Here is a 13,638-nt window from a genome sequence, read left to right on the forward strand (position 1 = left end):
GCATTTACTTCAAGCTTGTGTTTGTGCATAAAGGAAATATGAAACCTTATTCACAAGTGACTGCATTTGGAATGAACGGGTGCATGAACAAAGGCAACATTTGAATGAACTTGGTATAATTGCGCCATCTAGTGGATGAAAAACCCAGTCTCGCCAAGATGCTTTGTACTCGTTTGTGTGTTTCAGATTTGCCTGAAGGGCAAAGTGCACATCTTTAAGTACCTGAACATCCAGGCTTGTAGAGCGGATAAGAAACCAGACACCCTGGATCTCCCTTCCCTTAGCAAACGTTGCCTTCCACAGCCGCTTACAGATAGGTAAGGACAGCTTTGTTCCACAAGGAATTATTTATGAGCTTTGTTATCATTTATGAACTACGACGGAGTATTAGGGCCAAACTAAGACGACAAAAAAAAAAAGGAAATTATGAGAATAAAGTCATAACATAATGAGAATAAAGTTGTAATATTACGAGAATAAAGTCGTTATTTATGAGAATAAAGTCGTAATATTATGAGAATAAAGTTGTAATATTATGAGAATATAATTCATGAGAACTCTAACAGGAAGAGCAGTCTTCTCCCTGTGTTAAAATGAAGAATATTGAGCCTCTTGTGAAGTTATATTTATATATTTATAATATATTTAATATTACAACTTTATTCTCGTAATATTATGACTTTATTCTCGTAATTTACAATTTTTTTTGTCTTAGTTTGGCCCTAATACTCCGCCCTAATGAACTATGTTATAATTAAAAAAAAAAGAAATCATTCTTTATTTATTTGTTAACCAGTAATGCAAAAATTGTCTTGCTTAACTCCAGCATGGAAGATTTTTACCCCTCTAAGAACCACGGGCCTGACTCTGGAATTGGAAGTGATAACGGAGACAAGAGGCTCTCAACAACAGAGGTCAGAGGTCAAGCTCGCACTACTTTTTATTTATTGAAAATTCTTGGATTTACAAACAAACAAGGCACATCAAAGCTGCCATGTAGCAAGCACATTAGAAAAGGCCTGTACTGAGTGGAAAAATGTATGAAATAGGAAATAACAAAAAAAACTAAAATTAAATAAAATAAATACATTTTCTAAACATCATAAATATTATGACAAAATAATGACAAATAAAATAAATACATGTAGCTTAAATTAAAAAGAAAAACAAGGATAAAATACATTTTGCAGTTATAATTTCCTTCTGGTAGGGGTTATACATCATTTCAATCAGAATCTATTCATTTATAACACTGAATGTAATTCAGCAGTGTCTTCGCAGATTTGAAGTTCATATACTTGAGGGATTTACAGTACAACTTAAATTTCGTTATAGAAGGCATTGAAGATAGGTGGGGTTTTCATGAATTTCGATTTGTGAATGTAGAATTTGCAATTATGAGGATTGTGTTAGTCGGCAGATTATCTTGTCTCTTTTCCATCACTACTCTATACATGTTATCTACATGTGATTTGAGTTCAACAGATACATTCTTTTGTCTAAACCATTCTTCCACTTGGTTCCAGAATCTTTGGGAGTGGCTACAAGAGGAGAAAATATGTTCCGTGGTTTTAATTTCAGAGTTGCAAAATGAGTATACATTACTATCAATATTGAATCTTAATCTAAAGAATTCCTGAGAAGGATAGATATCATTAATTAGTTTAAAATGTAATTCTTTAGCTTTGGGTGGTAAAGGATAACATAAGAATTCTGTTTTTAACTGTAGTACTTTGTCAGGATCCATATCTCTGAAATCAAGTACTCTATTTATCTGTTTTGGGTATAAGTCATTTGTCAAATTCTGTCTCATTAAAAGGTTGTTGCATTTTTTGTCAAGGAATTGTATATCACCAATAAATAGGTTTGGTAGAGTTAACAGTGGCATGGTATGTAAAACCACTTATTTCGCCAAGAAAGCTCGCAGTACTAACTGATGCAATTTCCATCACAAGGACACCATGTTTGAAACAAATATGTGGACTTTTCTTACTCAGACATTTTAAGCAATGTGCAAAAACAGCTGCTGGTTCATTTCTGTTAGCGTTTGTTGGTTTATTCAGTTTGGTCAGACATAATCAGTCATGAATGTAGCCCAAGGTCTGCTAAAATGAAGTCAGCCTTTGCAGCAGATATGTGGACCTAATGTAGGAATTGTAGAGAAAATGATGAGGTTTTCTAGGACCAGTACTGGTAACAGACACGTGTGGACTGAATGATACCAGGGCCTCCGGATAGAAAGAGCAGTTGTAGTGGAGACAAAAAGTAAACGTTGCTGATACCCTGAATTTTGATTAGATTTTTTTTTTGTTTTGTTTCAAGTGTGTTTTATTAGAGCACATTAAAATATAGTTACAAATTAACAGTACAGGACTGTCTCAGAAAATTAGAATATTGTGATAAACTTCTTTATTTTCTGTAATGCAATTAAAAAAACTAAAATGTCATACATTCTGGATTCATTACAAATCAACTGAAATATTGCAAGCCTTTTATTATTCTAATATTTCTGATTATGGCTTACAGTTTGAGATTAAGATTCCCAGAATATTCAAATTTTTTTAGATAGGATATTTGAGTTTTCTTAAGCTGTAAGCCATGACCAGCAATATTAAAATAATAAAAGGCTTGCAATATTTCAGTTGATTTGTAATGAATCCAGAATGTATGACATTTTTAGGGCCCGAGCACCTTCAGTGCGAAGGCCCTATTGTATCTGTAGGAATTCTTCGCGTTATTATTATTATTATTAGGGCCCGAGCACTTGCAGTGCGAAGGCCCTATTGTATTTGCAGGAATTTTTATTATTAGGGCCCGAGCACCTTCAGTGCGAAGGCCCTATTGTATCTGTAGGAATTTTTATTAGGGCCCGAGCACCTTCAGTGCGAAGGCCCTATTGTATTTGCAGGAATTTTTATTATTAGGGCCCGAGCACTTGCAGTGCGAAGGCCCTATTGTATTTGCAGGAATTTTTATTATTATTATTATTATTATTATTATTATTATTTTCCTGACAAAGTGAAGGCCTTTTTGCCCCCCTTAACATGCCCAAAAAGTCACCAAATTTTGCACCCTAGTCAGGCCTGGCGAAAAATTTGATATTTAATGGTTTGCATTAATGGGCGTGGCAAAATGGCTCAACAGCGCCCCCTTGAAAACTTTGTGCCTCAAGCCCCACGATACGGTTTGATGTACATGCACGAAAATCGGTACACACCTGTATCATGGCGCAACTGAAAGAAAAGTCTCTTGGCGTCATGCCCGAAACCAAACAGGAAGTCGGCCATTTTGAATTAGTCGTGTCATTTTGGCGAAATTTATGCCATTCCTTCGAAAGTTAATTCAGCCCGAACCGTAACGTGCCCCCAAGTGTGTTATACATCAAAATGTGCGTCTCCATCCTGCAACAACACGCATTACTTTTCTCTTTCAAAAGCGTTACCGTGGCGGCGCTAGACGCCAAAAAGCGCGCCCACCCTTCATCTGATTGGTTCAACAGAAAAAACTTTGTGCCTCAAGCCCCATAATACGGTTTGACGTACATGAACGAAAATCGGTACACACCTGTATCATGTCGCAACTAAAAGAAAAGTCTCTTGGCGCCATGGCCGAAACCGAACAGGAAGTCGGCCATTTTGAACATTCTGAATTAATTGCGTAATTTTTGAGCAATATATGCCATTCCTTCGAGAGTTAATTCAGCCCGAACCGTATCGTGAACCCAGATGTGTTATACATCAAAATGTGCGTCTCCATCCTGCGACTACACGCATTACTTTTCTCTTTCGAAAGTGTTACCGTGGCGATGCTAGACGCCAACAAGCGCACCCCCCCTTCATCTGATTGGTCCATATTTGATAGTTCCCCAAAAGGCACCAAATTTGGCATGCAAGCCAGGCCTGGCGATAAATTTGATATTTCATGGTTTGCATTAATGGGCGTGGCAAAATGGCTCAACAGCGCCCCCCGGAAAACTTTGTGCCTCAAGCCCCACAATACGGTTTGACGTACATGCACGAAAATCGGTACACACCTGTATCATGTCGCAACTTAAAGAAAAGTCTCTTGGAGCCATGGCCGAAACCGAACAGGAAGTCAGCCATTTTGAATTAATTGTGTAATTTTGGCACAATTTATGCCATTCCTTCGGCAGTTAATTCAGCCCGAACCGTAACGTGCACCCAGGTGTGTTATACACCAAAATGTGCGTCTCCATCGTGCGACACCACGCATTACTTTTCTCTTTCAAAAGTGTTACCGTGGCGACGCTAGACGCGAAAAAGCGCACCCACCCTTCATCTGATTGGTCCATATTTGATAGTTCTCCAAAAGTCACCAAAATTTGCATGCAAGCCAGGCCTGGCGATAAATGTGATATTTCATGGTTTGCATTAATGGGCGTGGCCTAACGGCTCAACAGCGCCCCCTAGAATACTTTTCTCTGCCATAACTTTTGAATGGTTTCACATAGAGAGTCGTGGGTGGTGTTATGGGACTCTGTAATGAGTCCTTAAGCTTCGTTGGCCTTAATTAGCCCCGCCCCTTCTTCTGATTGGTTGTCCCGATTTTCTGCTATAACTTTTGAATGGTTTGACATAGAGAGTCGTGGGTGGTGTCATCAGATTCTTTATGGAGTCCTTGAACTTCATTGGCCTGAATTAGCCCCGCCCCTTCTTCTGATTGGTTGTCCTTTTTTTATAATAAAATTGCCGCGAGCCGCCAGTCGCTCTCGCGCTGACTCCCGCTTCCTGATTCAAACGTCTGCCGGCCCCGCCCCCTGACCAATCAGTGGCGAGTAGGGTGATGACGGCCCCGCCCCCCGACCAATCAGTGGCGAGTAGGGTGATGACGGCCCCGCCCCCCGACCAATCAGCTCCCTGTAATGTGGTGACTTCAGAAATATTCCCGGCTCAGCCCGGTTACAACCTTGGCAGAATGGTTACAGAAAAAGTAATAATTTAAATAGTAGGGTTTTACTAATATTTATAACTTACAAATATTTAAAAAATTAGGAAAAAAAAGTTCCAGACATTTTATCGCTATGTTCGTCTGTCCTAAGCCAGTAGGTCAAATAAAAGGAATAGCTGAGACTTAGCTCAGCCAGATTATTGCGGTCTTTGCTGCCAGAGGTCGAGAGTTCAAGCCTGGCTTGATATGCCAAAAGTTTTGTCAGCAATTTTTGTGTTTTTTTTACATCAAAATGTTCGTCTCTGTCCTGTGACGACGCACATTACTTTTCTCTTTCCCCTTCTTCTGATTGGTTGTCCCGATTTTCTGCCATAACTTTTGAATTTGAGTGGAGTTTGCGCGCGCAGCTCCCGCGGGGGGAGGGGCTGATGTTCAGCGCGGCCGCCATCTTGGTCGAGGCGCCGCATTGACTGCCTGAGAACGTCGGGCGTGGCCGCCATCTTGGATCGGTATCGCTTTAACTCTAGAGCGTTCACTTCTATTGTGGAAGGAGGTGTCTGCATAAGTAAAATAACTATAACTCACTTGATTTTCAACCGATTTTCACGCGGTTTGCTTTGTTACAAACGGCAGACATGTAGCTATGATACAGGATGCTTGATGTACGTTAAATATGCAAGCTTTCATGCTAAAATACGTTCTGCAGGTAGTCACACTTCAGGTATACACACACACACACACACACACACATATATATATATATATCTATATATATATATATATATATATATATATATATATATATATATATATATATATATATATACACACACACACACACACACACACACACACACACAATATACACAATACAAAATACAGTATAGCATATTAATGAATGTATTAATATATTTGAATAACAGACATAACAAGCTTAAAAACAAAAAACATAACGGATGACAGCATACAATTGTCATAATGGAGAAAAAAAGAAACATTTGGAAGGAGTGTGTGTGTGAGGAATTGTATATTAGTGTTATAAATTGAAATTATATAATAATGCAATCGCTATGATATATAATTTTACAATATAATACAGTCAAAAATATATGAAATGAAGCAACATACAATGCAATAATACAATATGCTATATTACTGGGTACGCTAATATGAAATAACAACATGTAATATAATATGGTATAATAGATTAATATAATATCATACATTCTGGACCATGAGATACAGCTGTCCTGTATGATCGTCGTTCATTTGAGTGATCTGATTTTTTTTTTCATGGTTTGCATTAATGGGCGTGTCCTCACGGCTCAACAGCGCCCCCTAGAATACTTTTTTCTGCCATAACTTTTGAAAGGTTTGACATAGAGAGTCGTGGGTGGTGTCATGGGACTCGGCATTGAGTCCTTGACCATAATTGGTGACAATTAGCCCAGTCCCTTTTTCTGATTGGTTGTCCCTATTTTCTGCTATAACTTTTGAATGTTTTGACATAGAGAGTCGTGGGTGGTGTCATGGGACTCTGTAATGAGTCCTTGATCTTCTTTGCCCTGAATTAGCCCCGCCCCTTCTTCTGACTGGTCGTCCCTTTTTTCTGCTATAACTTTTGAATGGTTTGACATAGGAAGTCGTGGGTGGTGTCATTTCTGATATGCTTATGGGGGGCGGTTGACGTGAGTGCGAGGGCCCGTTCATTGCTGCTTGCAGCTTTAATTATTATTATTATTATTATTATTATTTTCCTGACAAAGTGAAGGCCTTTTTGCCCCCCTTAACATGCCCAAAAAGTCACCAAATTTTGCATGCAAGCCAGGCCTGGCGAAAAATTTGATATTTAATGGTTTGCATTAATGGGCGTGGCAAAATGGCTCAACAGCGCCCCCTTGAAAACTTTGTGCCTCAAGCCCCACGATACGGTTTGACGTACATGCACGAAAGTCGGTACACACCTGTATCATGGGACAACTTAAAGAAAAGTCTCTTGGCGTCATGCCCGAAACCGAACAGGAAGTCGGCCATTTTGAATTAGTCGCGTCATTTTGGCGAAATTTATGCCATTCCTTCGAAAGTTAATTCAGCCCGAACCGTAACGTGCACCCAGGTGTGTTATACATCAAAATGTGCGTCTCCCTCCTGCGACCACCCGCATTACTTTTCTCTTTCAAAAGCGTTACCGTGGCGACGCTAGACGCCAAAAAGCGCGCCCACCCTTCATCTGGTTGGTTCAGACAGAAAAAACTTTGCGCCTCAAGCCCCATAATACGGTTTGACGTACATGAACGAAAGTTGGCACACTCCTGTATCATGTCGCAACTAAAAGAAAAGTCTCTTGGCGCCATGGCCGAAACCGAACAGGAAGTCGGCCATTATGAACATTCTGAATTAATTGCGTAATTTTGGAGCAATATATGCCATTCCTTCGAGAGTTAATTCAGCTCGAACCGTATCGTGAACCCAGATGTGTTATACATCAAAATGTGCGTCTCCATCCTGCGACTACACGCATTACTTTTCTCTTTCCAAAGTGTTACCGTGGCGACGCTAGACGCCAACAAGCGCACCCCCCCTTCATCTGATTGGTCCATATTTGATAGTTCCCCAAAAGGCACCAAATTTTGCACCCAAGCCAGGCCTGGTGAAAAATTTGGTATTTAATGGTTTGCATTAATGGGCGTGGAAAAATGGCTCAACAGCGCCCCCTTGAAAACTTTGTGCCTCAAGCCCCACAATACGGTTTGACGTACATGCACGAAAATCGCTACACACCTGTATCATGGCACAACTTAAAGAAAAGTCTCTTGGCGCCATGGCCAAAACCGAACAGGAAGTCGGCCATTTTGAACATTCTGAATTAATTGCGTAATTTTGGAGCAATATATGCCATTCCTTCGAGAGTTAATTCAGCCCGAACCGTATCGTGAACCCAGATGTGTTATACATCAAAATGTGCGTCTCCATCCTGCGACTACACGCATTACTTTTCTCTTTCGAAAGTGTTACCGTGGCGATGCTAGACGCCAACAAGCGCACCCCCCCTTCATCTGATTGGTCCATATTTGATAGTTCCCCAAAAGGCACCAAATTTGGCATGCAAGCCAGGCCTGGCGATAAATTTGATATTTCATGGTTTGCATTAATGGGCGTGGCAAAATGGCTCAACAGCGCCCCCCGGAAAACTTTGTGCCTCAAGCCCCACAATACGGTTTGACGTACATGCACGAAAATCGGTACACACCTGTATCATGGGACAACTTAAACAAAAGTCTCTTGGAGCCATGGCCGAAACCGAACAGGAAGTCAGCCATTTTGAATTAATTGTGTAATTTTGGCACAATTTATGCCATTCCTTCGGCAGTTAATTCAGCCCGAACCGTAACGTGCACCCAGGTGTGTTATACACCAAAATGTGCGTCTCCATCGTGCGACACCACGCATTACTTTTCTCTTTCAAAAGTGTTACCGTGGCGACGCTAGACGCGAAAAAGCGCACCCACCCTTCATCTGATTGGTCCATATTTGATAGTTCTCCAAAAGTCACCAAAATTTGCATGCAAGCCAGGCCTGGCGATAAATGTGATATTTCATGGTTTGCATTAATGGGCGTGGCCTAACGGCTCAACAGCGCCTCCTAGAATACTTTTCTCTGCCATAACTTTTGAATGGTTTCACATAGAGAGTCGTGGGTGGTGTCATGGGACTCTGTAATGAGTCCTTAAGCTTCGTTGGCCTTAATTAGCCCCGCCCCTTCTTCTGATTGGTTGTCCCGATTTTCTGCTGTAACTTTTGAATGGTTTGACATAGAGAGTCGTGGGTGGTGTCATCAGATTCTTTATGGAGTCCTTGAACTTCATTGGCCTGAATTAGCCCCGCCCCTTCTTCTGATTGGTTGTCCTTTTTTTATAATAAAATTGCCACGAGCCGCCAGTCGCTCTCGCGCTGACTCCCGCTTCCTGATTCAAACGTCTGCCGGCCCCGCCCCCTGACCAATCAGTGGCGAGTAGGGTGATGGCGGCCCCGCCCCCCGACCATTCAGTGGCGAGTAGGGTGATGACGGCCCCGCCCCCCGACCAATCAGTGGCGAGTAGGGTGATGACGGCCCCGCCCCCCGACCAATCAGCTCCCTGTAATGTGGTGACTTCAGAAATATTCCCGGCTCAGCCCGGTTACAACCTTGGCAGAATGGTTACAGAAAAAGTAATAATTTAAATAGTAGGGTTTTACTAATATTTATAACTTACAAATATTTAAAAAATTAGGAAAAAAAAGTTCCAGACATTTTATCGCTATGTTGGTCTGTCCTAAGCCAGTAGGTCAAATAAGAGGAATAGGTGAGACTTAGCTCAGCCAGATTATTGCGGTCTTTGCTGCCAGAGGTCGAGAGTTCAAGCCTGGCTTGATATGCCAAAATTTTTGTCAGCAATTTTTGTGTTTTTTTTACATCAAAATGTTCGTCTCTGTCCTGTGACGACGCACATTACTTTTCTCTTTCCCCTTCTTCTGATTGGTTGTCCCGATTTTCTGCCATAACTTTTGAATTTGAGTGGAGTTTGCGCGCGCAGCTCCCGCGGGGGGAGGGGCTGATGTTCAGCGCGGCCGCCATCTTGGTCGAGGCGCCGCATTGACTGCCTGAGAACGTCGGGCGTGGCCGCCATCTTGGATCGGTATCGCTTTAACTCTAGAGCGTTCACTTCTATTGTGGAAGGAGGTGTCTGCATAAGTAAAATAACTATAACTCACTTGATTTTCAACCGATTTTCACGCGGTTTGCTTTGTTACAAACGGCAGACATGTAGCTATGATACAGGATGCTTGATGTACGTTAAATATGCAAGCTTTCATGCTAAAATACGTTCTGCAGGTAGTCACACTTCAGGTATACACACACACACACACATATATATATATATATATATATATATATATATATATATATATATACATATATATATATATATATATATATATATATACACACACACAAACACACACACACACACACACACACACACACACAATATACACAATACAAAATACAGTATAGCATATTAATGAATGTATTAATATATTTGAATAACAGACATAACAAGCTTAAAAACAAAAAACATAACGGATGACAGCATAGAATTGTCATAATGGAGAAAAAAAAGAAACATTTGGAAGGAGTGTGTGTGTGAGGAATTGTATATTAGTGTTATAAATTGAAATTATATAATAATGCAATCGCTATGATATATAATTTTACAATATAATACAGTCAAAAATATATGAAATGAAGCAACATACAATGCAATAATACAATATGCTATATTACTGGGTACGCTAATATGAAATAACAACATGTAATATAATATGGTATAATAGATTAATATAATATCATACATTCTGGACCATGAGATACAGCTGTACTGTATGATCGTCGTTCATTTGAGTGATCTGATTTTTTTTTTCATGGTTTGCATTAATGGGCGTGTCCTCACGGCTCAACAGCGCCCCCTAGAATACTTTTTTCTGCCATAACTTTTGAAAGGTTTGACATAGAGAGTCGTGGGTGGTGTCATGGGACTCGGCATTGAGTCCTTGACCATAATTGGTGACAATTAGCCCAGTCCCTTTTTCTGATTGGTTGTCCCTATTTTCTGCTATAACTTTTGAATGTTTTGACATAGAGAGTCGTGGGTGGTGTCATGGGACTCTGTAATGAGTCCTTGATCTTCTTTGCCCTGAATTAGCCCCGCCCCTTCTTCTGACTGGTCGTCCCTTTTTTCTGCTATAACTTTTGAAGGGTTTGACATAGGAAGTCGTGGGTGGTGTCATTTCTGATATGCTTATGGGGGGCGGTTGACGTGAGTGCGAGGGCCCGTTCATTGCTGCTTGCAGCTTTAATTATTATTATTATTATTTTCCTGACAAAGTGAAGGCCTTTTTGCCCCCCTTAACATGCCCAAAAAGTCACCAAATTTTGCACCCTAGTCAGGCCTGGCGAAAAATTTGATATTTAAAGGTTTGCATTAATGGGCGTGGCAAAATGGCTCAACAGCGCCCCCCGGAAAACTTTGTGCCTCAAGCCCCACGATATGGTTTGACGTACATGCACGAAAATCGGTACACACCTGTATCATGGCGCAACTTAAAGAAAAGTCTCTTGGGGTCATGTCGAGAAACCGAACAGGAAGTCGGCCATTTTGAATTAATCGTGTCATTTTGGCGAAATTTATGCCTTCCTTCGGCAGTTAATTCAGCCCGAACCGTAACGTTCCCCCAAGTGTGTTATACATCGAAATGTGCGTCTCCATCCTCCGACCCCACGCATTACTTTTCTCTTTCGAAAGCGTTACCGTGGCGACGCTAGACGCCAAAAAGCGCGCCCACCCTTCATCTGATTGGTTCAGACAGAAAAAACTTTGTGCCTCAAGCCCCACGATACGGTTTGACGTACATGCACGAAAATCGGTACACACCTGTATCATGTCACAACTAAAAGAAAAGTCTCTTGGCGCCATGGCCGAAACCGAACAGGAAGTCGGCCATTTTGAACATTCTGAATTAATTGCGTAATTTTGGAGCAATATATGCCATTCCTTCGAGAGTTAATTCAGCCCGAACCGTATCGTGAACCCAGATGTGTTATACATCAAAATGTGCGTCTCCATCCTGCGACTACACGCATTACTTTTCTCTTTCCAAAGTGTTACCTTGGCGACGCTAGACGCCAACAAGCGCACCCCTCCTTCATCTGATTGGTCCATATTTGATAGTTCCCCAAAAGGCACCAAATTTTGCACGCAAGCCAGGCCTGGCGAAAAATTTGATATTTCATGGTTTGCATTAATGGGCGTGGCAAAATGGCTCAACAGCGCCCCCCGGAAAACTTTGTGCCTCAAGCCCCACAATACGGTTTGACGTACATGCACGAAAATCGCTACACACCTGTATCATGGCACAACTTAAAGAAAAGTCTCTTGGCGTCATGCCCAAAACCGAACAGGATGTCAGCCATTTTGAATTAGTCGTGTCATTTTGGCGAAATTTATGCCATTCCTTCGGCAGTTAATTCAGCCCGAACCGTAACGTGCACCCAGGTGTGTTATACATCAAAATGTGCGTCTCCATCCTGCGACAACACGCATTACTTTTCTCAGTCAAAAGCGTTACAGTGGCGACGCTAGACGCCAAAAAGCGCGCCCCCCCTTCATCTGATTGGTCCATATTTGATAGTTCTCCAAAAGGCACCAAATTTGGCATGCAAGCCAGGCTTGGCGATACATTTAATATTTCATGGTTTGCATTTATGGGCGTGGCCTAACGGCTCAACAGCGCCCCCTAGAAAACTTTTCTCTGCCATAACTTTTGAATGGTTTGACATAGGAAGTCGTGGGTGGTGTCATGGGACTCTGTAATGAGTCCTTAAGCTTCGTTGGCCTTAATTAGCCCAGCCCCTTCTTCTGATTGGTTATTCCGATTTTCTGCTATAACTTTGGAATGGTTTGACATAGAGAGTCGTGGGTAGTGTCATCAGATTCTTTATGGAGTCCTTGACCTTCATTGGCCTGAATTAGCCCCGCCCCTTCTTCTGATTGGTTGTCCCGATTTTCTGCTATAACTTTGGAATAGTTTGACATAGAGAGTCGTGGGGAGTGTCATCAGATTCTTTATGGAGTCCTTGACCTTCGTTAGCCTTAATTAGCCCCGCCCCTTCTTCTGATTGGTTGTCCCGATTTTCTGCTATAACTTTTGAATGGTTTGACATAGAGAGTCGTGGGTGGTGTCATCAGATTGGTTATGGAGTCCTTGAGCTTTGTTGGCCTTAATTAGCCCCGCCCCTTCTTCTGATTGGTTGTCCCAATTTTCTGCTATAACTTTTGAATGGTTTGACATAGGAAGTCGTGGGTGGTGTCATTTCTGATATGCTTATGGGGGGCGGTGGCCGTGAGTGCGAGGGCCCGTTCATCGCTGCTTGCAGCTTTAATTATTATTATTATTAGGGCCCGAGCACTTGCAGTGCGAAGGCCCTATTGTATTTGCAGGAATTTTTATTATTAGGGCCCGAGCACCTTCAGAGCGAAGGCCCTATTGTATTTGCAGGAATTTTTATTATTATTATTATTAGGGCCCGAGCACTTGCAGTGCGAAGGCCCTATTGTATTTGCAGGAATTTTTATTATTATTATTATTATTATTATTATTATTATTTTCCTGACAAAGTGAAGGCCTTTTTGCCCCCCTTAACATGCCCAAAAAGTCACCAAATTTTGCACCCTAGTCAGGCCTGGCGAAAAATTTGATATTTAATGGTTTGCATTAATGGGCGTGGCAAAATGGCTCAACAGCGCCCCCTTGAAAACTTTGTGCCTCAAGCCCCACGATACGGTTTGATGTACATGCACGAAAATCGGTACACACCTGTATCATGGCGCAACTGAAAGAAAAGTCTCTTGGCGTCATGCCCGAAACCAAACAGGAAGTCGGCCATTTTGAATTAGTCGTGTCATTTTGGCGAAATTTATGCCATTCCTTCGAAAGTTAATTCAGCCCGAACCGTAACGTGCCCCCAAGTGTGTTATACATCAAAATGTGCGTCTCCATCCTGCAACAACACGCATTACTTTTCTCTTTCAAAAGCGTTACCGTGGCGGCGCTAGACGCCAAAAAGCGCGCCCACCCTTCATCTGATTGGTTCAACAGAAAAAACTTTGTGCCTCAAGCCCCATAATACGG

General features: G+C 41.6%; 1 protein-coding gene across 1 annotated transcript in view; it reads left to right on the top strand.

The window, feature by feature from the left end:
- The window catches only part of lrch2 (leucine-rich repeats and calponin homology (CH) domain containing 2), an 86,244-nt gene that overhangs the window by 21,320 nt on the left and 51,286 nt on the right, over positions 1–13,638 (top strand). The window contains exons 6-7 of the mRNA XM_061739654.1: positions 187–317; positions 827–914. Of these exons, the coding sequence (XP_061595638.1) occupies positions 187–317; positions 827–914 (219 nt within the window). The remainder of the gene's footprint in view (positions 1–186; positions 318–826; positions 915–13,638) is intronic.

This window comes from Cololabis saira, chromosome 14, assembly GCF_033807715.1.
Source record: "Cololabis saira isolate AMF1-May2022 chromosome 14, fColSai1.1, whole genome shotgun sequence".
Classification (NCBI taxonomy): Eukaryota; Metazoa; Chordata; class Actinopteri; order Beloniformes; family Belonidae; genus Cololabis; species Cololabis saira.